The sequence below is a fragment of the Beta vulgaris genome, chromosome 5, assembly GCF_026745355.1.
Source record: "Beta vulgaris subsp. vulgaris cultivar EL10 chromosome 5, EL10.2, whole genome shotgun sequence".
Classification (NCBI taxonomy): Eukaryota; Viridiplantae; Streptophyta; class Magnoliopsida; order Caryophyllales; family Amaranthaceae; genus Beta; species Beta vulgaris.
The window spans coordinates 66,770,051-66,797,074 of NC_079206.1; the positions used below are offsets into that span (position 1 = coordinate 66,770,051).

The 27,024-nt window shown below is 33.4% G+C and overlaps 1 protein-coding gene and 1 pseudogene across 1 annotated transcript; both read left to right on the forward strand.

Annotated features, from left to right (window-relative positions):
- The first annotated feature begins 3,695 nt into the window (after positions 1-3,695).
- On the forward strand, positions 3,696-12,366 carry LOC104894746 (BRCT domain-containing protein At4g02110). The gene is made up of 10 exons (XM_010681052.3): positions 3,696-3,978; positions 4,065-4,154; positions 5,657-5,761; positions 6,075-6,176; positions 6,254-6,338; positions 7,416-7,485; positions 7,625-7,669; positions 7,833-10,913; positions 11,039-11,255; positions 11,524-12,366. The coding sequence occupies exons 1-10, from the start codon at positions 3,904-3,906 to the stop codon at positions 12,082-12,084; spliced, it is 4,431 nt and encodes a 1,476-aa protein (XP_010679354.2). The 5' UTR covers positions 3,696-3,903; the 3' UTR covers positions 12,085-12,366.
- Positions 12,367-14,651: 2,285 nt separating this feature from the next.
- LOC125494099 (TATA box-binding protein-associated factor RNA polymerase I subunit B-like) lies at positions 14,652-18,068 on the forward strand (annotated as a pseudogene).
- Positions 18,069-27,024: the final 8,956 nt, after the last annotated feature.

Genomic DNA, 27,024 nt, shown 5'->3' on the forward strand with positions numbered 1-27,024 from the left:
GGTCTGGAAGTGGCAGGCCTAAAAGTACGTTTCTCTGAAGAAAGTGTACTAGAGGCCCCTCTCCTGGCCCCAACAATTGTACTTAGGCCCAGTAAAAATGATCTACACCTTTATATGAAAGTGAGGTGTGCTGACCAATTAATTACTGCCACGTATCCCACTACTTTGATTAGCCAATCAGATGCTCCCAAATTAGGGTGACATCAAGGCACATCAGTCATTTCAAACAGTATAAATAGTCCTTGATTTCAGGGTGAAAGGTACGTTTTTAGAGCATAGTACTGTTACTCTGTCATAAATTCTTCTCTCTCTAAAAGTTCCTTTACATCCCTGACATCTGACTTAAGCATCGGAGGGGGAAATACCACCCAAACCTCCAGGGTGGAAGTCTCCAGTTTTAAGAACCCATCTTTGGGAGTGTGATATAAGTTTGCTAGTTTTACACTACATAACAATACTGTTTTTTTTTTTTACTGGTGCAAATGTAAGATGTAACAGTTTTATTTGTAGAGAATAGAGATCCCTCTTTTTAAAAAAATATCAAAGAATGCAATTAGTAATTTTATTTGGTTATTAGGAGTATTTTAGGTAAAGAGGAGGAACACCGAAAGATCATGAGTTTCCATATATGATAGAGATATTTAGTTTTGGGTTTGATCAAGTGTAGTAAAATGAAATTAAGGTCTATCAGGTCCAATCAAGTAAAATGTGCGTTGATAGCGGTTAGATTAAGTCAGGTGAAATTGAGGACGATTAGGTTCAATCAAGTCTAATAAATTGAGTTGGGATAAGTTTAAGAAAAAGTTCATATCCTAAGTGACAAGTTTGTAAATTTAATGCATGTCAATTTTTTTTGCTAACTAGATCTATATTAGTAGTAGATTGATATGAATTACCAACTTTGCGTTTTATTTCCAATCGTGTGCTAATCGCAGTGATGGGCATAACTTGTCAACATTGATACATGGCAAATGCTAAAAAAATATGTAGTCAAATAGAAAGTTAGGAAGTTCAATATCGCGGTGATGGGCTTGTTGGACTTTTGAGTGAGTGGCCATGTACGAGGCAGCCCAAAAGAAATTCATCTTATCGCAGGTTCTTGAAAGGGGTCCTAAAAACCTACTACTACAATCACACAATACTACTATGTGTGAAATATGTAGTCTAATTATATATTATACCGTAAAATACTAATGAAATATATATTATATCGTCAAATACAATTTATGGTGTTTTCTCTTCACTTATTAAATTGAACTTCGTAGTCATGATTACACATGATCAACCCTGATTTTTCATCATGCTTACATCTTATTAGGGTGCGTTCTATTCAACTTATTGGACCTGAACTTATTGGAACTTATCTGAACTGAACTTATTGAACCTGAACTGAACTTATTGAAACTTATTGGACCTGATTGGACCTGATTCAACTTATTGGACCTGATTGAACCTGATTGGAACTTATTGGACTTGATTGAACCTGATTGACCTTATTGGGACTTATTGACCCTGATTGAAACTTATTAGACCTTATTGGACCTGATTGAAACTTATTAGACCTTATTGAACCTGATTGAAACTTATTTGACCTTATTAGACAAAAACATTGACCTTATTGGGACTTATTGACCCTGATTGAAACTTATTAGACCTTATTGGACCTGATTGAAACTTATTAGACCTTATTGAACCTGATTGAAACTTATTTGACCTTATTAGACAAAAACATTGACCATGAATAACATAAATATTACCACTAACGTAAATACTACCCCTCAAAAATTTTTTATGGAATTATAATTATTATAATTCGTCCTTTAAAAATAATGATTATTAATTATCTCTTATGATAATTAATTTAACAAAAAAATTACTATATATATATTTGCCTATACATAACTTTCATCACTAATATATCTAATAGTGTTGTTTTAATTTTATAAAACACTAGTAGAAAATCAAAAAAATTAATTTTATAAAATACTAGTAGTTACTAATCTAAGATGAGCAAAAGGCAGTGAACTATCATTGTAAAGGGCTTGATTATGGGCCTGATTCTCCTTTTCCTAATCAATGAAAATAAGCTGAACATTTATTGTTAACAACAACTCCTTCATTCATTTCTTCAGCTTTCTTTCTTCACCTTTCATTTATTTGAATGTTACTAGAAGAAAGAGAAAAAAATGTTCAAAGTCACAGTAGCTTCAACACCTCTCAGATTTCTTCTCATTACTTCTCCTTTCTTCTCCTTTATTCCTTCTGTTTTTTCTTTTTTTTGTTCAAAATCTGCATAACACGAAGCCATTATTCGTCCTTCAATTCTTCATTTGAGCAGCTTAATTATTTGACCATGATTATAATAGTTATTCAATAGCTTAATCTGCATAACATTTATATCTTTTATAGTAACGAAAACATGTTATCTCTAGTTATTTAAAGACGAATTGCAAAATATTGTAATTATAATAATTATTATTATTATTGTTAACCTTAATTATTTGACCATTATTATAATATTAAATAGCAATATGAATAATCAAATAATAGACAATAATACAAGTATAATACTATACATTGTGGTACTTTTTAATAAAAAAAATTCTAATAATAACATAATCAGCTAATAGTAATATGAATAATAAAATAATAGACATAATACAAATAAATAATAAAATAATAGACATAATACAAATAAATAATAAAATAATAGACACTAATACAAGTATAATACTATATAATCATTGTGGTACTTTAATTAAAATTCTAATAATAACATAATCCGCTGATAGTGATATGAAATTATGAATAACAAAATAGTGGACAATAATACAAATGTTTATTAAACATTGACTATTTGGACCTTATTGGACCTTATTAGACTTGATTGGAACCTATTAGACCTGATTGGAACTTATTGCACCTGATTGAAACTTATTGCACCTAATTGGAACTTGTTGGACCTTATTAGACCTTATTGGAACTTATTGCACTTATTAGACCTTATTGCAACTTATCTGAACTTATATGAACTTATTGGACCTGAAACTTAATTTTTTAAGTTGAACAGAACGCACCCTTAGTCTTAGGCCTTGTTTGGTTGACATCCAATTGCCTTGGAATTGCAAGTTCCTAGCAAGTGCAAGTATAAGTAGTTGTTTGTTTAACTAGAATATAGGAAGTGAAACTTCTTAGGAAGTTCTACTTCCCACACAATGGGAGAAGTTGCTTACCTAGTTCCCCCTAGATAAGTGCCACTTCCCATTGGAATTCCATCTTCCCATAGTCTACCAAACAATTTTGCTTACTTCCCAGGAAGTGAAATTTTATGGGAAGTGAAAAATCAAGGGAAGATCAACTTCCCAAATACAACCAAACGAGACCTTACTTAGACTTGATTTTTCCTGATTAGACTTTATTAGCCCTAAAACTTGTTTTATCAAGATGAAGAAAACACACCACTTAATATATACTTCAACCTTATATTATAAACTTACCCCTTGTTTAGCAAGTTTTGCCAATCATCGTGATTAACCTACACTCTCATCTAACTGCATTCAACAATAGTGTGATTTTTATTAATTCAGTTCAAAAGAACATAGCCGAACACATGATTTAAAGGCCCAATTGCCAATGTAGTGAAATTGAAAGTGTCTACACACACTGAAAAGAGTTCCAGAAGAATCCACGTTTTCATTTCTCTCTTTTTTTTTTTTTTTTTCTCTTCCCCCGCCTTTATTTTCCTCTTTTTAATTCTCCCACCTCCCGCCACTAAAACCCCAAAAAAATTCAAAAAAAAAAAAAACCCCAAATGCAAATCTTCTCTCACACACTTCTTCACTCTCTCTCCATTTTCTCTATCCTCTTTCCGCCATTTTCAACACCTCGAAAACCTCTGTAAAAATGATGTACGGATCTCCTGTTTTTTCCGGAATTCGATTCTTTCTTTCTGGATTCAACTCTCAAAACTACCTCCAGGTTTGTGTTTTCTTTCTCTTTTCTATAATTTGTATTTTTTTTGTGAATTTTGTTTTAATTTTGTTGTATTTTTCGTGGAAAATTAGGTTAAATCGCAGCTTGTAAGTGAAGGAGGAGTTGTTCTTGAAGAGTACGGTACTGATTGTACTCACGTTGTTGTCCACGACCTCGTATATGTATTGTCTCTCTCACTCTCACACTCTCACTCATCCTTTTTTTCATTTGTATGTTTTGTAATTGTGCGTTGTAGTTCTCTTTTAATTTGTGGTTTTTACACTGTTATTTGGAGTTTTGCTTCATGGTTTTAGTTAATTACTAGGATTTTGTCGTTGCTAGATAAACGAATTAAGTGTGTGAAAAGAGAGTGAAAATGAAGCTAGGATGTACTTCCTTCATTTCATATTACTCTCTACGCTTCTTAATTCACGGATTCCTAGGTTTTTGGAGAAGAAAGAGGTAGAGAGTAAAAAGAAAGGGGGCTATGTGAGATGAGAGAGTTTATTACCCAAAAAAGAAAAGTAGCAAGGAATGTGAAACTTCCCACAATGGATATTGTAGCGAGTATTATGAAACAAAGGAAGTAATTTAGAATGTTTTATTGGGGAAGCGCAAATTGAATATGAGACAAGGGTTAACATTGTCTTCGCATGAACTTATATGAATTGAACTTATTTTACTTGATTAAACCTTATGAGCCCTTATTTAACCGTATGTTTGGACTTGATTGGACCTGAATACCTGATTGATCCAGAAACTTATAATTTAGTATTGAAGAGGGAAAACCTCAGAAATTAGGAGAAAAAAGGATATACCGTAAGAAAATATCGAGCAAGGCTATAGTTCTTTTTTAATTCTTATTCTTTATACAGGAAATTGAAGATGAGTTAAGGTTTAACTTATTGGTCGAGATGGACTTTGTTGGATTTCCAAAGTGAAACTCGGATGTATGAATTAGAAAAAGGAGTGAGTAATAATAGGATCATAGGAGGGATTCCTAGAAAATTTATGTTGAATTTAATCTTATAATTTGGCGTTTCATTTCATCTCAAGTACTCGTATTGGATACTCAACTTCAACTGATTTCAGATTCTTGTAGTCTCATACCAACAACATGAGGTTTTTTTTTTTTTTTTTTTTTATTTCATAAAATGGCGCATTCTCACAATTGGACATGTATTTATGGTCGACAAAAGTATTTGACCTTTGGAAACATGGACACTTATTACATTTGCACACTAGGGAGACTTATGCTATTATGTATCCCATGTGTATTGTTGGGAGTATGAAACATTTTAAAGTAACTTTTTTTAGGCTTCCAGCTTAAAGCTTCTGGGTTTATAGGTTTTAGTGTACACATTTCTTGAAAGATGAAAGGATTTTTTTTTTTCCCTATGCAAGAACCCTCTGAAAAGCCCAAATACTATCCCCATGTTTGGTATGTAGCATGGTATTTTAGAAATTATGATTATGGGTTGATTATGTATGTAAATGCTCTTATTGTTGGTGCTATTTAATTGTCAGTTAACGACTACTTGTTATGAAATAGATGTTTGTTTGTGTTATATCACCTTTACCAGTTATTGTCTCCCTGACACCTCGAACTTATTACATGCTTGAATTTTCAATCCTTCTTTTTACACATATATCTATATTTATTTCATTTGGCCTATCGATGTAGGATGATCCTATATGTGTTACTGCGAGAAGGGACAAGAAGGTGCTTGTTACAGCTTTATGGGTTGGTCATAGTTTAGATGCTGGAGCGCCAGTTGATGCTGCCAATGTAAGTGTCTTTACTCTTGTTCCTTCATTTTCTTCTCTATGCCCTTTTGCTTTGTTGATGTGTTAAAAACTATCAGTTGCTTGGTTTGACACAAAATTGCGAGCATGTGAGGTCTTATCATCTGTGGCATCATGATCAGCAATATGATACTTGTCTTGTTATGATTTGAATTATCTGATGTGTTTCTCTCGTTCTTGTTGTATATTTGTGCATTTGATCTATCTTTGACCTAGATAAATTTTGCTCTTCAGCCTGATGAATGTGCTCTGTTTTTCTCTTGAAGTCTCATTTTTGCTTTTGTGTTCATTCACAGATCATGTATAGGCCACTGAAGGAGCTCACTGGAATTCCGGGTGCTAACGAGCTTCTTATCTGTTTGACTGGATACCAAGGGGCGGATAGGGAAGACATCATGGTATTGTGTATATTGCTTTTGGATTTCTTCATCCTATAGCAAATGCATCTAATATATTGCTTTTGGATTCTTCTCAGATGATGGTGCGCTTAATGGGAGCACATTTTTCTAAACCACTGTTGGCGAACAAAGTGACTCATCTTATATGCTATAAGTTTGAAGGTTCTTAACCAAAACCTTTCCCTCAAGAAATCTTGTTTTGGTCAATTGAGTCTATTGTAAAGGATAAACATGAATTTTGTGCAGGTGGTTATCTTCTATAGCTGTTATATGCTGTTTGCTTGATGTTGTTGATTTGTACTTTTGGACTTCAGTAGCTAGTAGATAGTTCATTGCATGTGATCTTCTGTCCGACCCCGCTTGAAACTTCTCTAAGCAGAGACACCAAAAAGGACACAATATAATTTGAACTTACTAGGTTCATCAGTTATTGTCTTTTACATTAGCTACTGTATTCGATGAGTGTAAATGCTTCTGCAACTTGAAATTTCGTATTCAAATTATAGATGTAGAATGCACTAGTCTACAAAACTTTTGGTGTTCCTCTTGTAAAAGTATGAAATTTTATTTTGGCATAAAGGATATGTACACAATTTATCCATTCGACTGCAATGTCAGCTGTTGAAATACTTTAGAGGACATTTAGGCCCCTATTCTTTTGGACTTATTTTAAGTTCAGTTTCAGTTCAATTACTCGCAGTTCAGTTCAGACTTCAGACATTCTCTCATGTTTAGCTTCCTCCAATTCAGTTTTCTACCACTTCAGTTCAGTTCAGACTTCAGACATTCTCTCATGTTTAGCTTCCTCCAATTCAGTTTTCTACCACTTCAGTTCAGTGTCTCCCAGTCCAAAAGAACGGGGTCTTATTTGTGTATGGAGCCTGGAGGGAGTGTTAAATACTTCTTATGTTACATATGGTGCTTTTGTTGGTTTTACTCGTTGGGGGCAAAAAATGCTGCTTTTTTGGAGTCATTTTCTGGCCTGCTAACATTTGACCGCAGATTATATTCCATATACAAAAGCCACTGTATTATGTAGCTACTATATCTGTTAGATGATTAGCATCTATTAGTTGCCTTGATATTGCTCATATTGTGAGTGGACTGGTCATCTTCATTTCCATTTGCTTTCAACTTTTTTGACAACAAAGTAATATCTTGTATCTGGACTCTGCTTCATTTTGTAAGTGTTTCATTTTGACAACAAGTTTGAAATGATTAGTGTTTCATTTTTCACAGGGGAAAAGTATGAGCTGGCTAAGAAGATGAATTATGCAAAACTCGTGAATCATCTATGGTTAGAAGATTGGTACGCCCTGTATAATTCACTGCTCATCGCTTTACTAAAGTCCTGGAATGCTGTTTCATCATTGTTTGCAAAAATTCTAGTCATATGGTTTGTTCCCAAAGGCTTTCTATTTATTTCTAAGTACATTTTTACTTTGCAGTCTGAAGGCTTGGAAAATTCTTCCAGAGGAGTCCTATAATATAAGGTCAGTTGTGCATGACTTTTTATTGTGAGTTTGAGACATACAATATCCTATTGTTCAGATTGAGTCATATTTTCTATTAACTTCTTTCTTTTTTTGGTTACTAGTGGGAGTATCAATCTCTTTGAATATTAGTAAAGTAACATTGGATATCTTCCTTCTGCAGTGGCTATGAATTGGAGATGATGGGAGCTGAGGCTAAAGATAGTGAAGATGAAACTGAGAATTTTACTGGAAGAAACATTAATGGAATCACTAATCTGCCAAATGATATGGGAGAAACCCATAATCAATCGGTGGTGACAAGTAAAGTGTCAGTTCCTTCCACACATCAAGGATTCTCAAACAATCTAATTGTTAATGATGGAAAGTCGCTGCAGTCTGATTTGTTGTTTGAGTCTGGAGAACGGGTTCATAAAGGTCAGTATCAGATGGATGCTAACTCTCATAATGCTGATTTACAGAATATTGCATTTCTTTCATCTAATCAGATCGAAAATGGCTATCCATCTACTTCTGGAAAGGCTGAGATTTCATGTGATACTGACGCTGAGAAGTTCAATAGCTTTAAATCCTCAGGGATGACTGAAAAGAAAAGTAGTTTTCAATTGCATATCGGGGAGGGCTTTGGTGACACGATTAAAGCAAGTCCTAAAAGACCACTTGATTCTGATACTGGAAACAGAAGTCCTTTGAACTCGAGAAAAACTCCGAGATCTAGGACTCCCTTGCAAACTGCTGGAAAGTTTGGTAAGTCGGATGAGAGGCCAGGAGAAAAGACAGCTAAAAAAATAATTGTTGATGTGCCAACCTTCAACCTAGAAACAGATTCGGAAGAAGCTGCTTTAGTGTCTCTTGAACTATCAAGTTCCAAGAAAATAACTGAATCTGATGCTGTCAAGCATAGTACTTTGAAGTCAAAAAAATACTTAAGAAGATCTAGCCTCTCAACATCAGCAGGAAAGTCGAGCGATGCAGATGGAAAACTGAAAAAGGGTTCAGCTGAGAAGGTTGTGGATGTGTGCACCTCCAATGTAGGACCAGACCAGGGAAAAGCTACTTCAGCATGTGCGGCATCAAGTGGAGAAGCTGGTATAATTGATGGGGAAGTTCCAGGTGGTTTACTGCCACGAAAGAGGACTGCAGATGGTTCAACTATTTCTCACGCTACTCCCAAATCTCAGAAGTTGGCTACTTCAGCTAGTGAAAAAGTTGACGCAGCAGAAGCTAGAACCCCAGTAGATAGTGCTCTTGAAGAAAGAAAAAGTGATGCTCTTAGTTCTGGCAACCATATAGGAGATGAGTTTACCAGTCCGTCTGCTGGTAGGTCATTTCCTAATGTTTCATCTGCCAAGTCCAATGCAAAGAATGTTGCTTCCTCTAGTTCATTGGCTTTTGAGATGCTGCAAGGCAGTAAGCCCCTAACCGCAGATGTCCTAACCAGCCCTATCCCTAACAGTGTTTCTACTTCACCGTGTGTTGGTAACAAAAAGGGGCAACCACAGAATCTGCACCAAAATGTTGCTGCTTCTCCTGGCACCAATGACATAGAGGCTGTAAAGTCTGGAAGTCCAAAGTTGAAATCTGGTGATCAAACTGGTAACTCCATTGCAAAGCCAGCAAGGAAGAAAATGGTGGCTCGGAAAACTTTGGGTTCTAGACCTAAGGTAAATGCTCGAAAAAGTTCTGTCAGTGAAAATCCCTTACAAGATGAAACAGCCATACAGTCAGTTGCTCAGCAAAATAAAAAGGAGCTTACACCTTCACCTGATACTGATAAAGTTCTGGTGCCGCCTATTACAGTAGATGGGCCTGTTGGTTTCAGTTCTAAGCTTCACTTGGAGTTTGGTACTGAAATTTTTGATGGTGCTGAAGTTTCAGATGATTTAACCAAGGCTCCACCTAAACTAGACGTGCATAGTAAGAAGCCTGTGATAGCTGAACAGTCACATAAAGTGGAGTCAATAACAGGAGGGGCATCGGGTGGGCTGCTTCATCAAGCAGATGGAGCTGAAGTTACTTCAGATTCAGATAAGACAAACGAGCAGGGAACTTTTGTGGTTGAAACTGTTGGTGTGAAGGGAAACTTGGTCCTACAGAAGAAAGGGATTGCTGTTAAAGCTAAGAAAAAAATTGCTGCAAAGGAAGCTGTAAAAAATGCTGATGAGATTGAAGGTGGACAAGGCAGCAATAGAGTGAAGAAACAAGTAGTTGGTGTTGCTGCAAAGAAAGGTCGTGGTACACTTTTGTTGGAAAAGTCAAAGCGGCCTGTTGAAGTAGGAAAAGAAAATGAACTTGTTCGTAATGACCGAGTTGAATTGGGAAGTGAAAATGAACTTGTTTGTAATGATCAACATATGAATAAGGTTGTAAAACATTCAGGGAAGTTAGCTTCGAAGAAAAGACGCGGAACTCTACTTTTAAACAAGTCAGAGGGTTCTGTTGAAGCAGAAACTGAAAATGAGCAAGTTTTTGATGGTGATGGTCAGAATAACGTGACAAGTTCCCTCGGGGATCTGACTGCGACTTCCAACATGGCACAGGATGATGAGGAAGCCAAAAACAAAAATGACCCCTGTGTTCTTAATGACCAAGGTACAAGTAAGGTGGTAAAATGCCCTGGTAAGTTAACTGGGAAGAAAAGGCGTGGCACTCTAATGTTAAAAAAGCCAGATAGCCCGGATGAAGCTGAAAAGGAAATTGAGCCGGTAGTTGATGGTAAACAAGACCATGGGAAGCTGGCTGGTGTATCTGGCATCTCAGGGAGGTCCAAGGAAACCGAAAAAGAAAATGATATCCCTATTCTTGGTACTAATCAAGGGAAAATTAAGGGTGGCAAACATGCTGGTAACTTAGCTGCGAAAAAGAGGCGTGGCACTCTAGTGTTAAGTAAGTCTGAGGCGCAGGTTGATGAGGAAAAGAAAATCAAGACGGTTTCTGATATTGATGAAGATAAGAGTAAAGGTGGAATACTCACTGAGAAGCCGGCCAAGTCCAACCTGACTGCTAATAGGAGTGATGTAGCTAATTCAAATTCCTTAGACATTCAAGAGGTGAAAAAACAACCAGCATGCTTTTTACTTAGTGGGCATAGATTGCAGAGAAAGGAATTCCAACAACTCATTAAGCGTCTTAAAGGTAAAGTTTGCCGAGATTCTCATCAGTGGTCATATCAGGCTTCACATTTCATTGTTCCAGATCCAATTCGCAGAACAGAGAAGTTCTTTGCTGCTGCAGCATCTGGGAGGTGAAATTTCCATTAAACTGATTTTTGTTCATTATCTTTATCTTTGAGACTGTTTGGAGTTTTTTAGCTGCATAGCCTGTAAGGTAATATCTGTATATTTATTCTGTGATTTACCTATAATGCAGTTGGATTTTAAAGACTGATTACTTAACAGCGAGTAGTCAGGCTGGGAAGTTTTTGCCTGAGGAACCTTATGAATGGCATAAGAATGGCCTTAGTGAAGATGGTGCTATTAGTCTTGAGGCTCCAAGAAAGTGGCGCCTTCTGAGGGAGAGGACAGGTCATGGTGCCTTCTATGGCATGCAAATTGTTATCTACGGAGAATGCATTGCTCCACCCTTGGTATCTTTCTTGCCTTCCTTCGTCTTCACCATTATAACTACTTCCTGAATACTTGATTGATTATTTTCCTACCTGTGTCCCATAGCTAACATATAAACATTTGCAAATATCTTGGAGCTAATTTAATATTCTACATCTCTTTATTTTTTTTCTCTCTTCTTACTTTTCATATTCTAAAACATATGTTAGCTATGGGACAGTAGCAATCGAAAATTTGCCTGTTCAGTTGGATTTATTAGTCATTTTGTGTATCAATGGATACTAACAGGATACCTTAAAGCGCGTTGTGAAGGCTGGAGATGGGACAATCTTAGCAACTTCTCCACCTTACACCCGTTTTCTTGAATCAAGGGTAGATTTTGCGATTGTTAGTCCTGGGATGCCACGCGTTGATATATGGATTCAAGAATTCCTCAGACACCAAATTCCGTGTGTCTTGGCTGATTACTTGGTGGAGTATGTGTGCAAGCCCGGGTACCCTCTTGACAGACATGTTCAATACAACACCCACGAATGGGCCACTAAGTCATTCTCACAGCTCATGAGCCTGTCAGAAGAGGTCATAACTCATGCTGCTCCATCACCAGATGACCAGGTTAGTGATGATCTAGCATGTCAAGTTTGTGGCTCAACTGATAGAGGGGAAGTAATGTTAATTTGTGGCAATGAGACTGGTTCCATTGGTTGTGGGACTGGAACTCACATTGATTGTTGCGATCCTCCTCTCGAGGATATCCCAGAAGAAGACTGGTATTGTCCCACGTGTACTAAATCTGCCAATAAACCGCCTGGGAGTAGCAAGAATAAAAGATCTTCAAGTAGAAAATGAAGTGTTTGTAACTACAATATGGTCCAAATCTACATTTAAGTGTTATGGGAACCGATAGGGCAAATCGTTGGGTCATTTGGGACTCAGAACATACTTATAAATTCCGATTCCTTTTTCGTGTACATTCCATTAGTATTGTAAATTTTTGTAGGGAGATGCTAAAACATGATCATAATTAAACGGCTCAAAGCTCAATCTAAGTTACATTTGTGTATTAATAACTATCATAATGTTCTTGTAATATATCAGGATTGAACTTTTTGCATGAGAAGGTTGGGTTAATGATGTGTGTTATTTTTCTTGCTCTTTTTTGTGCTTGTTTGCATGATGGATCTTGAGAAAAGAGAAAGTGTTAAGTAGCTGCTTTATTAAAGAGTTTTGGTGTATTATTATTACTGTGGTTCCTGATTTATGTTCCTCAGATTCCTTAAAGTTTAGGTGCAGCTTTACAGACACTTTGGGCCTAGGTAAAGGCATTGAAAGGCTGCCCAACATTTGAAACAGTTTATTGGAACAATTTTCCCATGAAAAGAGTCTTCCTATTGTTAATATCCGGGTTAATCATATAGCACAACTTTATAGATGTGGCTCTAAGGTCCAAAATTTGACGTATTGCTTTTTTGATGAGGTCTAATTAACATAAGATCCATGTGGTAAGACATAAGTTCTAAGAATTTAACCTAATTATATTTATCTAATTTTCTTTTAACTAGTCTTGTATGCACAAGTTTAATTTTTTTTTTTTTTGGTATGAAGAAGTGGTCCGGATTTTGCTCGAGTCTTAATGGATCAGGCACTCGGGAGTAAGGGGGAAAGGTAAGGGGAATCCCTACCCTCAAAGTGCCTTTACGGGGTGTTTGTTTAGGGGGATTAAGGGGTGGGAATTGGATATTATATCCCTAGGGGTAGATATCCCATGTTTGTTTGAGGGGATATCTAAATTCCCATGTGAAGGGGAATGGGATTAAAACCCCTCTTATCCCACCAAAGTAAGACATGGGGGGGGGGCAGGTATTAGGGAGGGGGATTATTTTTTGTTATGTTAAAAGACAAATTTACCCTTCATTAAAATATACTTCACTAATATTGCTTGTTCTTCTTTTGCTATCCTTCATTATAAAGGGTAAATTTGTAATTTAACAATATATTCCCTACTTAATCCCACTAACATACCAAACAAGGGATTGGGATATATTTAATGAATTCCCACATTCTAACTCTCATTCCCAATCCCAATCCCATCCTCTAATCCCCAAACTCCCAATCCCTCATACCAAACGCCCCGTTAGTGGGATTGAACCTCAACCTTGAGGTTGGAAAAGTGTTCTCCTTACCACTAGACCAAGTACTACTTGGTCTTGTATGCACAATATGTGAGCGGAAACAAATAAAAGATGTAAATTGCGTAATTATAACTAATAATCTTAAATTGTATTTTATCCGTTTTTTAATAATTGCAACAGGTAGGGGTTGTATATTTTTTAAAGGAGATGAGAGAGATAGAGAGATAAAAAAAGGGTTTCATGTAATAAGATACATATAGAAAGAAAAATAGTTAAATTTAGTAATATTGCAATTAATATAAAACTTTTAAATAAATAAAATGTTGCAATAATAAAAAAATGGAAGAAGCATAATATGTTTAAAAATTTTCCTTTCTCAGATCGGAAAAACTCTCTTATATTCAAATAATCATTTTCGTGCTCTTCTTAATTCTTTTACTCGATTGTCCTGACAAATTATTAGATATAATCATACAATTAATTTAATTATTTATATATTTTTGTATCGCGCGCATAGAAGCCTAGTAACACAACAAACATTCTACCTAAAGAAGAAGTTTGTAACCCTAATTCTCAAAATTCCAATCCCTTTGCTGCAATTACACCGGAAATTACATCTCTACACTCTGCAAACATCAGATGAGGTATCTTTGCGAGTATTGTAATCCAACCACAGGAAGAGAATCGTGTGCAATCGCAAGTTCAACTAGCAGTTTCTTAGAAGGTATATTTTTACTTCATTTTGTCATACTTGCGAAGAAACAACATTTAATTTTTGTTTGATTGATTAATAACTTCAAAATTGATGATGTTTTGTTGATTTATTGATTCAATTTATTGTTTTAAGAGAATTGGAGAGTGTAAAAACCCTAATTTGGATTGAATGTGGAGAAAGAAAAGAAAACCTTTAATCGAAATATGTTATCGATGTTTCAACTGGAATTCGACAAACTCATCATTAGTTGAGTAGGGGAGTGAGAGATACAGAAAGAGAGTGATGAAGTGCGGAACAGAGGAGAGAGAAAAAGAAAATTGAGCTTAGCAATTGGTAGAAGAAATTGGGGTGATAAGGGAGGAGAGAGAGAGGCCATGGCTGGATAATTCGTCTCGAGGAGGGTGAATTTGAGGTGGGTTATCAATGTCATCGGCATCGATGCAATTTAGGTTTTGGAGAGTTTTTGAAGGTCTAAAAGGGTTGGGATTATATTGTTTCAAGCATCCGCCATTGTTGATCTGCTATTGAAGGTTTATTTTGGTCGTCTGCCCTCTTCTTATATAGAAAAAATGGCGGAACTATGTTTAGGCCTTCAGGACTTCCTCTACAGAAGTTGGAGTCATTGGCAGCATCTATAGCTGAGACTGTAGGCCTGAGTTTGCCTCCTGTTATCTTTTATCGAATCTAAAACAGTTCTCTTCCTAGAAAAGATTATTGCATATGCTTGCAGCATACATGAATTGTCCATGCCTCCTGATATATGGTCGTCTGCAAGTGAGATAAAGCTTCCTAGTCGTGTTTTTGTGATGTCAATACTAATTATTGCTAAATGGATTCTTTATAATCTCAATGGTTCTGGAAAATGGGAAGGAACTCTGTTTACTTCAACTGACTCCTCTTTCATGGATGATGAGGTAGAAGTTCTGACCAGCCCAATGCAGAGAGAGGTGCTGAAGAAGTTTCTAAATGTCTGGGTGAAGAACCTGTATCTGTTAATAAACTTGAGTCTGTCAGCTCAGAGTTCTTACTTTTTACCAATCTGGAAAAGAAATGTGATGGCTCAAGTGATGAATCTGGTAATTGTGGACCATTTATTCAAAATGAAAATATTTAGTGCAGAAAATATTGTGTTTCAAATATATAAATGTACGTGTTGTGATGGTTGCTTTGTTTCATTCTGATTGCCATTTTCTTACCCTCTATTTGGCAGAATATTCCCAAGGATCTACTAACATATCTTCGGTATTGTGCTATGAATTAACATAGCTTGGACGGATTATAATAATAAAATAGGGAGATTAAGGAAGAAGATGAACTTTGATTGAATAGTAATAGTAAAAACAGCCAAAGTAACCGATATTCAAGCTTTCGAGAGGCTTGATTCTCTCCCAATTGAACTACAAGAGCACACCCAATTTTTCTTAACAATTTTCAACATACCTTTCTCTCTCTAATTAACCCTATATATAGAGTAATTTCCTTAGCATAACTACCTAGCTTATTCCCTAAGCTACTCCTTAAGATAGTACTTAAATTACCCCTACCCTAAAATATTAGTTCATAGCATATTGCAAGGTAGCCATTTTTGCTGGCTTAGAGCCATTATACAAGGATCTACTTTGATTGAAGAACTTTGGCAGTTTTATGAGAAGAATCGAGAGGTGACTTAAATTAACTCCTCTTTCAGAACTGTCGTTTTTGGGTTATTATCTTATTATGGTTTATCTTTTACAAATAAGGTGTGGGTTATGGTTGTAAAGTGGGAAATAATGAATAGATAGTGGATTCATGTCTAAACTGTAACTGCCGCAATTAATATCGGAAGGCTGGATATGGAAAGTGTTGCGATTAATATGGGACGGAGGGAGTAATTAGGATAACACGCAAAAGCTTTCTGTATATAATATATATGTTAGATAGTTCTAAGCCTATAATGAGTCCAACAGTAATGAAGAGTCTGAGTAACATAGGTTGAACACTTTATTCACCTGGAGCTTACTTTACAAAGCGGTACACTTCCTGTTCCTGTGCAGCTTATTGTATTTAAATACCTTCTACTCATTTTAGAATCGTTACCTGAACTGATAGGATAATCTGAAGGTGTTGTTTCCGTGTTCAAATTAGGTAAAATAAGTTGCCAAGTTTTGAAAGGCACTGATTGCATAACCCATCTTGACTTAAATTAATAGCAGACATTGGAGACGTGGGCTTCAGGTTCTTAATGCTTATTGCAAGGTTCAAATGTGGGTTGCACTTGGCCCCCTTCCCTTTGTCCATACAGTCCAAGAAAATGACTCTTCTTGATTGTGTGTCAAACTTTCAATCGCAAAAAGCTTTAGGAACTGTCAACTGGTGAAAAAACTTGCTTCAATTTGTTGATGGTTATAGCCTTTGTAGGTGTGCTATTAGTTCTGGTTTTAGAGGGTTGATTAAATATCTTTTTTGTTCTCCTGACAATTGTTAGGCTTGTATAATTGTATATGCTTGAGCATTATGAACATATTACAAAGAATTGCTTTATGAGTTGTCTCGCGATTCAGAAAACTGAAGGATAACCACGTTTATTGGATCAACTCTCTGTAAAAAGTTTGGAAAGTGGGAATTTCTTATCTTATGTGGTCTGATGGATCATTATACAAGCAATTATAAGAAAGTAGAGTAAGAGCTTTTGGGAACGCAAAGTAAACTTTTCTTCTCTCATTTGGTGATTAGCATTGAGATTTGAGAACTAATAGACAGTAGGATGCTTGTACCTGAAGTGCAGTCTTGTATTATGTTGGCCATATGTTGAGCATGCGTTAAACATCTGTGTTCCTCTATGGGTCTTTTTTTTCATTATATCTTAGGGTTTCTTCCCCCATTTATTAACTGGACGGCTATCCTCAGGACATTGCAGAATCGGGGGAGTTTGAATCTGGAACAAGTCAGAAAAGGTCGAGGGACAATGACAGTTGATTGAGTACCCCGTCAAAGGACAGCAAGAGGCATAGAGATGAAGAAAGCACCACCTCTTGGTTGACTGATAGTAGATTTCAGTTTCACAAATCACAATAACTTCCCCAGTGAGACTCAGGTGCTGATACTACTCCTCAAAGTTCACAAACACTGAAACACGTCATCGCACAGCAAGGTGAAGCATCATTTCAAACTTTGAAAAATATAGCACGTTAATATCTGAGAATAGATATGGGTGATCACCGGTTCTGTTACATTCCACCAAGGATGGATTTCAAGAGATATGATTACCTGCACTATGGGAGGAAGAAGGGGGATAATTACCTTTTTTTACATTGCTCATGCTGATTACTATATCCTACTTCGAGCTTGTGCCAAAATTGCCCAAGTAATTACCCGTATTATGTATACTGGTGTACTCAGCCTCGAGAGAAAATTGGCTTGGATTGAAAAATGGATTGATCATAGTTTGCTGGAAAAATATTCCAATGCAACTGTTCAATATGAATGGATTGGATGGTGAATCTGTTAAATTTATTAAATGTAAATATATGATCTTCAGCAATTTACTCAGTAGCCAGTCTATCCATTTTGTGTGTATGTTGGGAGATATCATTCTTTCTTCTTTGCACAAGCCGACCCTGAAATGGAGTAGCTGACCAGAGTTGGTCAATTTTCTTTTCGTTCGGATTGCAGGTTGCAACTCACCTGCATTAAGCCGGAATCGCTAGTAATCGTTGGCTAGCCATACGGTAGTGTATTCATTCCCGAGCCTTGTACATGCCCGCTCGTTACGCAATGGGAGCTGGTCATTCCCCTTATATGCACAGTCATAAAAATAAACTAGGTAATAGTTATTGGAAAGGAGAAGAGGAAGAAGCGGTAGCTTATTTTGGATGTCTTTTATTTATTTTGTTAGATTTATGTAAGTTGTGTCATTGAATTAGGGTTTTTCTAAGGAAAATAAAGTTGATAATGTTGATTTTGAAAGTTAATGTTTCCAAGTAAAGTAGTAAAGTTGTTTGCAAGATCTTGTTTTTTTTATATAGTAAAGTTGAGAACTTGTTTATTCTTCACAAGACATAATTTCCACGAATTGAACCTAAATGGCATATGTCCAGAGTCACTATTGTTTTCTTTAAAATGATGATTGATTATAATTTATTAAGATGTACTTCCTCCTTGATCATAATTATAGTTTATATGTAATTTTCTTTAAATTACAATCATATATCATATATGTATTGAAGACTTTGATTGAAAAGATAGGAGCAAAAGTTATCTACCTATTGCTTGGGAAGTTGGATAGACATTGATACATGAGATGCCTACTATTGCCTATCAAGTTAACTTGGTGGGAGGTACGTATTTTATCTTATGGGGATGTTTGCCAATTAGTCACATTGATATAAAACTTAACGTCCGTTCTTCATTTTGGTAATAAATACTTCATGAAACAATGAAGTATAGGTATAAAAATTAACTCAATTGTAACCTTTTCTTTAGTCGGAGCTACCTTATGCCTTGCAAATTTTTTTAGTCTAGTTTTTGCCTTTTCTTCTCGTTTATTGTTAAAAGATTTTCATTGCCCAAATGTAAATGAAAAGTATACGATATGAGTCTGTGACTAATTACATAATATGGCAAAGAGGTGCTAAGTTATATGTTTTTTTCGAATGATCTTTTATAAAGACTCAATCTTTCAAATAAGCCATAATATTATCAGAATTACCACTTTAATAGTATCGCGTAGACAAAATTGTATAAATCGCTCTCGTAAAAACATGTATAGGTTAAATTCCCCATACTCATTCATGTCATCAAGAAACATACTCAAATTTGTACTGTTACTTGGCATATGAGGGAAGAATGGAGTTAATTTGGTTGTATTCACTTCGAAATGTGGACTATCAAAATGGACCTAAATGTCCCAAATTCTAAACACCCATACTCTTCACCATAAGAGATCAAAATATCATACTCCACTTCCCTAAAACTTCACATCACATAAACACAACAAAATAGTAAGAATCAAAAAGCTGATATATGAGTATGAATAAAGCCATTTTCAAGCACAAAACGTCAAGAAAATGAATGTCAGCAAAGTCTGAAAACCTCCTATCTATTTCAACCAATCATATTTGACAAAACCCAGATTTGAGTTTTTTCTGACTAAAGAAAATGAAAGAAGAAAAACCCAAAAATCCAAAAAAAAAAAAAATATTCCTCCGTTTCATATTACTCACTATACTTCTCAATTCACAAATTAGGCAATTTTTGGTGAAAAGAGAGGTAGAGAGTAAAAAGACGAGGGATCTATATGAGAGAGATAGAGAGAGTTTATTGTCCAAAACAGAAGTGTAGCAAGTAATGCGAAACTTCTCACAATGGAAAGTGTAGCGAGTATTATGAAACAGGTAGAGAGTAAAAAGACAAGGGATCTATATTCTATATGAGAGAAGAGAGATAAAGAGAGTTTATTGCCAAAAAAAAAAGTGTAGCAAATAATGTGAAACTTCTTACGATGAAAAATGTAGCGAGTACAGATAATTAAAAAAAATCCCAAAAATCCAAAAAAAAAAAAAAGCATATGAATGATTCCATCACATGGATGTCACTGACATCATCATATCTGGCCACCATCTTTCCTCTTTCCGATGTTCCCAACATTCAAACATCACGTGCTTTCCTCCCTTCACAGTTTCAAACTTTTTTTTGCACCATTTTTTTCTCTTCTGCTAGTTTTTTTTTCCAGAAAATTCAGTACTACTATATAACTTGAAGACAAAAACCCAGTTTCCAATTTTATCTCCATAATTCTTACTACTATCCAATAACATGGCTTACATAAAATCTTGATGTGTGTGACATAGATTAGTGTAAGAATCTAAGATGACATTTGATTGTACCCTCTAACATGTCATACATTAATAAGATTGTTAAGTGTATTTTTATATGGGGAGTTGGGTAAATGATCTAGAAATGAGGTTTAAGCTTAGTTGTTTAAACAATGCTATGCTTTCAAATGTATAATAATAATAATAATGTATGGAACTAATTAATGAAAGTACATGGATTATGAAAAATGAAGCAAATGATTATATTCTTCCGTAAATTTGATAGTTATTGGTCTATCTTCATCAGCATGTATATCGTACGTTTTACACTGGTTCAAAATATAATATATTTCTTCCTAACAAGTATGATGTGTTAGTTTATGATTCACGCGTTTGTTATGTGTGGCGTAGTATATATATTTGATATCGAACGAATTATATTCTAAATTCTAATGCAATTAATGAAGTTGGAGCATATTTATTGTAATTAGTTTTATTTTGGTCCGATCTTAGTATGACATATATTACATATAAGAAATTTTTGAAAGATCAATTTTAAGTATTTTAATTTCAAGATATTGATAAGTAAATTAAATTGTAACAAAAGAAGATTATCTATTATTTCACATTAAAAGAAGATAACTTTCTTTTTCTTTTCATATATAGATAGTATATTTCCCATAATATTTCATAGATTTTTATTAATTTTACCATCAATTTTTTTAGAAATTGTTGAGGATTGGATGTTCTAATTTTAGGTTATAATTTGTTAAGCATTAGTATTTATTTTGACATTTCTTGAAAAAAATATTAAAGATTATGATTTTAATGTTCGTACATTATCTACTTTTTTATACTTATTTTGTCTTACAATAACAGGTTATGATGTAAATATTTAAGATAAATTTTAGGCCCCAAAATACTAAAGTACTATCTCAATTTTATTAAAAAAGTTTCACATGATTTTATTCTATCGTTAATGATATCCTAAATTGATAATCTCACATAAAACTATATTGATATGAAGAGTATGTGTGAATTGTAGAACTTTTTTCTCACGGTGTTTTGACTTAGAAAAAAAATTCTTACAAATAAATTATTTGAAATGAAGAACGTTACATCCGTGTCATACATAATGGTATTATTAATTAGAGAAAATAATCGTCTAAATAATTTTCTAGATCGTCTTTTTTTAAAAAAGAATATGTGAAGAAAAATTCCAATACTTACTAGTTAAAGCAATCAAACATCTCATTTGTGTTAGCCAAGTACTACTACACATATTAATATAAGTTATTCCAATAATATTCTTGATAATATTCCAATTAATATAAGTTAGTCAAATAATATTCTAGTAAATATTCCAAATAAATGGTTCACACTGTACCATCAAACTCCCTATACATATTTGACCCAAACATCCACATAAACTATAGAAGCATTATAGTTATTCAATTGAGAATAATTGCAAAGTTGAAACTTTAGACTTGACTCATATATTTATAATAATAATAATAAATAAAATTTGTCTTAAAATAATTTATTTTAAAGAGTCGATTTTTCCTGTTAAAATCAGTGCAACTTCCTTTACTTTCGCCACAAGATAACAAGAAAAAATGACTTTAAAAATAAATAAAATAATGCATTTTATAATAGATGACAAAATTTTGTTCAATGACCAATAAGAACATAATAGTTGAAGACAGAGTATGGTCAGAAGAACAACAATTGGGGATTACTAAAAGATATATAATAAATATATATAACTGGCTACGGTTCATACTTTAATGCACTTTATATTATATACTTTTTTATGAAAATGGTAGAAAAATATAATATTCTCTTACAATAAGCTATAGGATAGACTAGGTAAGACGTGGAAACATTTTTTCCTCTCTGGCAAAGTTAACGGACGCTCCGAAAGCGCTAGATAAGAAATATATGGTTCTTCTTAATTACTTATATTTATATAAAATAATGTAATAATGTATAATTTCAATGCAATGTATTTAAATGCTTTTTATTGGAATTAAATATTTTTTCTTTTTCTTTTGAAAAATATTGAATGCTTTGTATTGAAATTATATATTATTCTATTATTTTGTATAAATATGATTAATTAAGCAGAGCAATATATATCCTCTCAAAAAATAAACAAAAATAGAGTAATATATTTTTTATCTAACGTCCGGAACATCAGTTAGAGGGATGGATTTTTTAAATGGCTTTTTTCCACATTTTCTCCACCATTAGCTTTGTAAGCCTTAAATTTCCAGCTAACCCAATTGGTCATCCAGCAACATTGATGACCCATGTGGAGCCAATTTGGAAAAGGTAGATCCAGGCCTCAACCTTGGGAACATTATATATCCTTATTTAAATCAGTGCAAGATTCATGTATGATGTCATTTTGTTATTTATTACTCTATGAATTTGTTATTGTTCAGTATTCCCTCCGTCGCAAAATATAGTTTCCGTTTTCATTTTGAGTGTCTTAAAATTTAGTTTCTATTTTTATATTTAATTTCATATTTTTTCATAATTTGTTTAGAAAAATCGTGTCCTATCATTTATTTGCTTCTTAAATTTTGTTATTTTCCTTTATTTATTCGACCAAAATGTTACAATTAATGCTCTTTCACCAATTATTCTCCATTCTCTCTCCTAAAATCATCTTTTTCCATATAACATTTATTTAAATAAAAAAAAAATCTTTACTATCTCTCTTAGATTCTACTTGCATAAATTACCGTGAAAAAAGAAAAATGAAAATCTTTACAGTTAAATTGCATAATTGAATAGCTAAAAAGTTATCGAATTTCTTCATGAACCTTTGCATCGAAGTTAGTTGTTTTTGGCTCATAATTATTGGATCGAGTTTATGTTCATTACCATGCCTAATTACACAACCAATAAATAAATTTAGGGACAAATAGTGGGTAAATTAGTCTAGCTATAAAAAGTGATTAATATCTACTTAGGGTGGAGATATATTCTTGATTATTGAGTTCTTGACATTGATAAAACTTAAATTTTACATATATAATAATACTTAAGTTGTGGATTTTTAGACAATTAATATAGTAATACATACTACATAGTCAAAAGGTTTTATTTTCCCCCTTCTTTATGTTTTTATGTTTACTTCATTTGGGAAAAAATAATGTGAAACATCAAATGGATCATACTTTGAAGAAAATGCATCATGACTTGTAATGAAGGTTACCTCAATTACAAAAAGATTAAGAGCAAATTAAAGTTTAAATCACTTGGAAGGGAAGAAAACTTCCTAAACTTGTGGGAAGAAAAAGGGTAAACTTTAATTAATGTAGAAGTGAATTAACAAATGTATTACTATAATTTGATACTTTGAACTTGGATTTAGGGTGTGTTGAAAGATGTGTATATATATGTTATTTATTAAGTTGTTGCCTTTAGTATATCTTGAAGTTAATAGGACCATTTTCTTTAATTGAGGTCCACCTTAATTAAGTTATTTCTATCTGAGAATTTTTGTAAAAGATTGTCAGACTTTCCCTTCAAGATCCATTTTCTTAGTTTGCCTTCATATAAAAGTAGACTGTTCAAGTTCAACTAATCATACCTAATTACCTATGGAATACTCTTATTTGGTTAAAAAGGGCCAAAAACAGATGTCTTACTATATGGTTATTGCCTTACTTATTGGTTTCATTATCATATTACTAATTTCATTTAGCAAATTAGCAATTCTAGCTACTTCTCCCGTTTCAATTTAGTTGTGACACTTTTAAAATCACCGATTTCTAGGCAATTTTTTGAGAGAATATAGATAGAAAAATAAAATAAAAAGGCCCCGCGTGATAGGAGAGATAGAAAAAAGTTATTAACCAAAATGAAAGTGTTACAACTAATTAAATTGAAACTTCCTAAAATAGAAAGTGTTGCAACTAAATTGAAACGAAAGGAAGTAGTTATTTTTCACAGCCTAATACACTAATAAACTTGGATATAAGTTGTATATTTAGTCGAACGGTTTTAGGTTTAGAAAAATTATTTCCGATTCATATGAGTGTGGAATAAAATATATTAAGATGAGAAAATTTTGACAATATCATGCATTCTCCATTCCTTATCAATGTGTAGTATTCTTATTATTTTCACATATGAATAACTACGAAGAGCCTAGACAAAATTGAATCTCCAGTTTTGTATGTTAGACTGCCAGTCTCCAAACATTTTATCACAAAGCTAACCGACACTAGATTTTTTTTTTTTCAAACGAGATAGCAAATTAAGCTTCATTTATGAAAACCAAACCATTATTTACGAACTTTTTCATATAAGTATATAACTATAGTGCATTTGTATATAATCAAACTCCTCTAGTTACTTTTTGAAAATAAGTATCATGCATGTATTAAAACACTTACAAAAAATATAGTATAAATTTCAAAAAAAATATTAAAAATGTGTAACTTTCATGATTCAACATAGTATAGGCATCATCAAAATTCAAAACTACATATATATTATTATAATATCTTAAGAATAATATTCATGAGATGCCCATAACTTATAATGTCACTTAATACTTGTGATCGAATATAGGACCACCCACAAGAACCATAATAATGATCATAAACTACTACTACACTCGATCTCACTATCTTGAGTTGTGCAAGAAACACTTACTATACTACTCTATCTCACTTCATGCATTGAGTTCTACAAAAAAGAAAAAAAAATTACTACAACTTCTTTTTTTAAGAAATGAAAAGAGAATCCAATGAAAACTATGAAAACCTAAAGAGTAAAAGGTCCAAATCACTTGCACATTTAACAATGCTTTCATTACTATCTTAGCCTTAGGTTCTCATTATCCTGTACAACACCTGTGACTCCCATCAATTGCATTTACATATGGATATGAATCCAATTACTTCCTCCGTTTTTTTTAGATGTTACACTTTCTATTTTAGGAAATTTTAAATTAGATGTTACACTTTTATTTTGGGTAATAACTTCTCTCTATCTCTCTCCTATCACATGTTTACATGGGGCCCTTTTGTTTTTCATTCTTTCTATCTCTCTCCTCTCCAAAAATTACCTAGGAGTCCGTGATTTGAAAAATGTAACATCTAATAAAAAACAGAGGAAGTATATATATATCTTTGTAATTTAAGAGGACATTACTGTCTTTTAGTATTAGTATAGTAGCTAAAATTACCTTTAATTCATCCCACAACATGTCAATATATACCACTTTAATAGGTACCCATATATTTCAACTAATTCACTACTTTAGATGTCTTAAATGAATATGTGATGTGATGTGAGTAGTTAGATTCATACAAAGTATACACTGGTAAATGTTTTCTCTGGTCTTTGTTAGTTTACACGTACAAACGTTTAGGAGAAATAATGTTGTGGGATATATAAAGAAAGAGAAATTATAGTTTTATATTAAAGTTGAATGTATGTGTGATGGAAAGTCGTTAGTGGTTTCATTCTAAAAGTAGAAACAGAAGAAATGTGTAAACTAATAAGGGACATCCCAAAAAGTAATACGGGTAAATTAATAGACCGGAGGTAGTAGATTTAATGCAATTGAAGGGGTGTTGTCTTTATTCGAATTTTATTAGCTATAAATTTAACTCATCATATCTTTTAAAATTTATGGAAATTCTAAATTGAATTTCGGTGACCCTCGAAATTAGTATAGTTTGAACTTACAGACTGTGTCAGAGGTTTTCTTTACTGAAATAGGTGATATTACAGGTGAAACACTTAATAGAGTATGATTATTTTGATTTATTCACTTTTTTTTAGAACTTATTTGACCTTTTTTACTCTAAACTAGTAAAACATAACTCAAATTTACTCGGACAATTATACAAGTCCAATTTTGCGTGAATATATTCTGAAGTAAGCTGAAATTATTCGAACACATTATCACTCGAACATCCTTACGTGGTACGTACTACGTACCATAAATATCAATTATTCAGTTTTTAATTTATATAAGATGATTAACCATGCAAATTTGTTTTACATAAATCATGATTAGGAGAAATAAATTGATTAAACTTGTCAACCTCAGGAGTGACTACTAACATGTATTACAATAAACCATTGTTGTTGCTATCTCTCACTTTCTCTTCTTTACAAATCCCACAGCTCATTTGAGCTGCCAATGCAAAGTGATTAGACCCATCCTTGTTGCTATCAGGCCAGCCACAGCTATAGATCCACCTTTCTTTTTCAGGAAAGGTAGGAAAACAGTGACCTTGTGAACCATACTATTTAAAACAATACAAAACAATTACTTCCTCCGTTTTATAATACTCGCTACATTTTCAATTATGGAAACTCGAAAGTTTCACATTACTTACTTCACTTTTTTTTTGAGCAATAAACTCTCTCCTCTCACATGGGTTCCTTTTCTTTTTACTCTCTACCTCTTTCTTCTCCAAAAGTTGCCAAAGAGTCCATGAATTGAAAAGTGTAGCGAGTAATATGAAACGGATAAAGTATATAAATATTAATTAATGTCACAAAATTTACACCCTTAGTTACCCGCCAAAATTCAAAAGAAATAATTTTTTTAAAAAATAAATTCCTAAATATTAAATAAAATCTAGTAGCATTAAAAGAGGATAGAAGAATCCAAAGCTACCCTATTGGTTAGAAAAATTGATTTCTTGTTGTAAATATCATAAAAAATGGCTGAAATAAATGAAATATAGTAGAATGTCAGGGGTTTTGGTCAGGTTTATGAGTAAATTTTTGGTAAAAAAAGTTATTTATTTATACTTTTAGGTAAACAGAAACATATGGTATTAATTAATGAGTACAACAAGAAAAGTCATGAATGACATTACCAAAAAGAAAAAGAAGTTTCATTAAATCATATCCTCTTCTTTTTCCAACTAAAATCACCGTACCAAACAACTTTTTAGATGAAATTTCATTAATTTGACCCATGTTTTCTAGACACATGAAATGTTTTGTCATAAGTATTTTTGTTATAGGTCAAAGAACCAATTAAAATCAATTTTCAGTTGAACATTAATTGAAGGAAAATGATATAGTTCGAGAAATAAATTAAACTCAAACCAATAATATTCGGATAACTAAAATTAACATCTTAGTTGAGATATGAGATTCA

Bases quoted from the DNA above. Each gene is read 5' to 3' on its own strand.
- LOC104894746 (XM_010681052.3), top strand. From the start codon at position 3,904: ATGATGTACGGATCTCCTGTTTTTTCCGGAATTCGATTCTTTCTTTCT. The intron at 6,177-6,253 runs GTATTGTGTATA...GATTCTTCTCAG, and splicing joins CGGATAGGGAAGACATCATG to ATGATGGTGCGCTTAATGGG. The intron at 6,339-7,415 runs GTTCTTAACCAA...CATTTTTCACAG, and splicing joins TATATGCTATAAGTTTGAAG to GGGAAAAGTATGAGCTGGCT.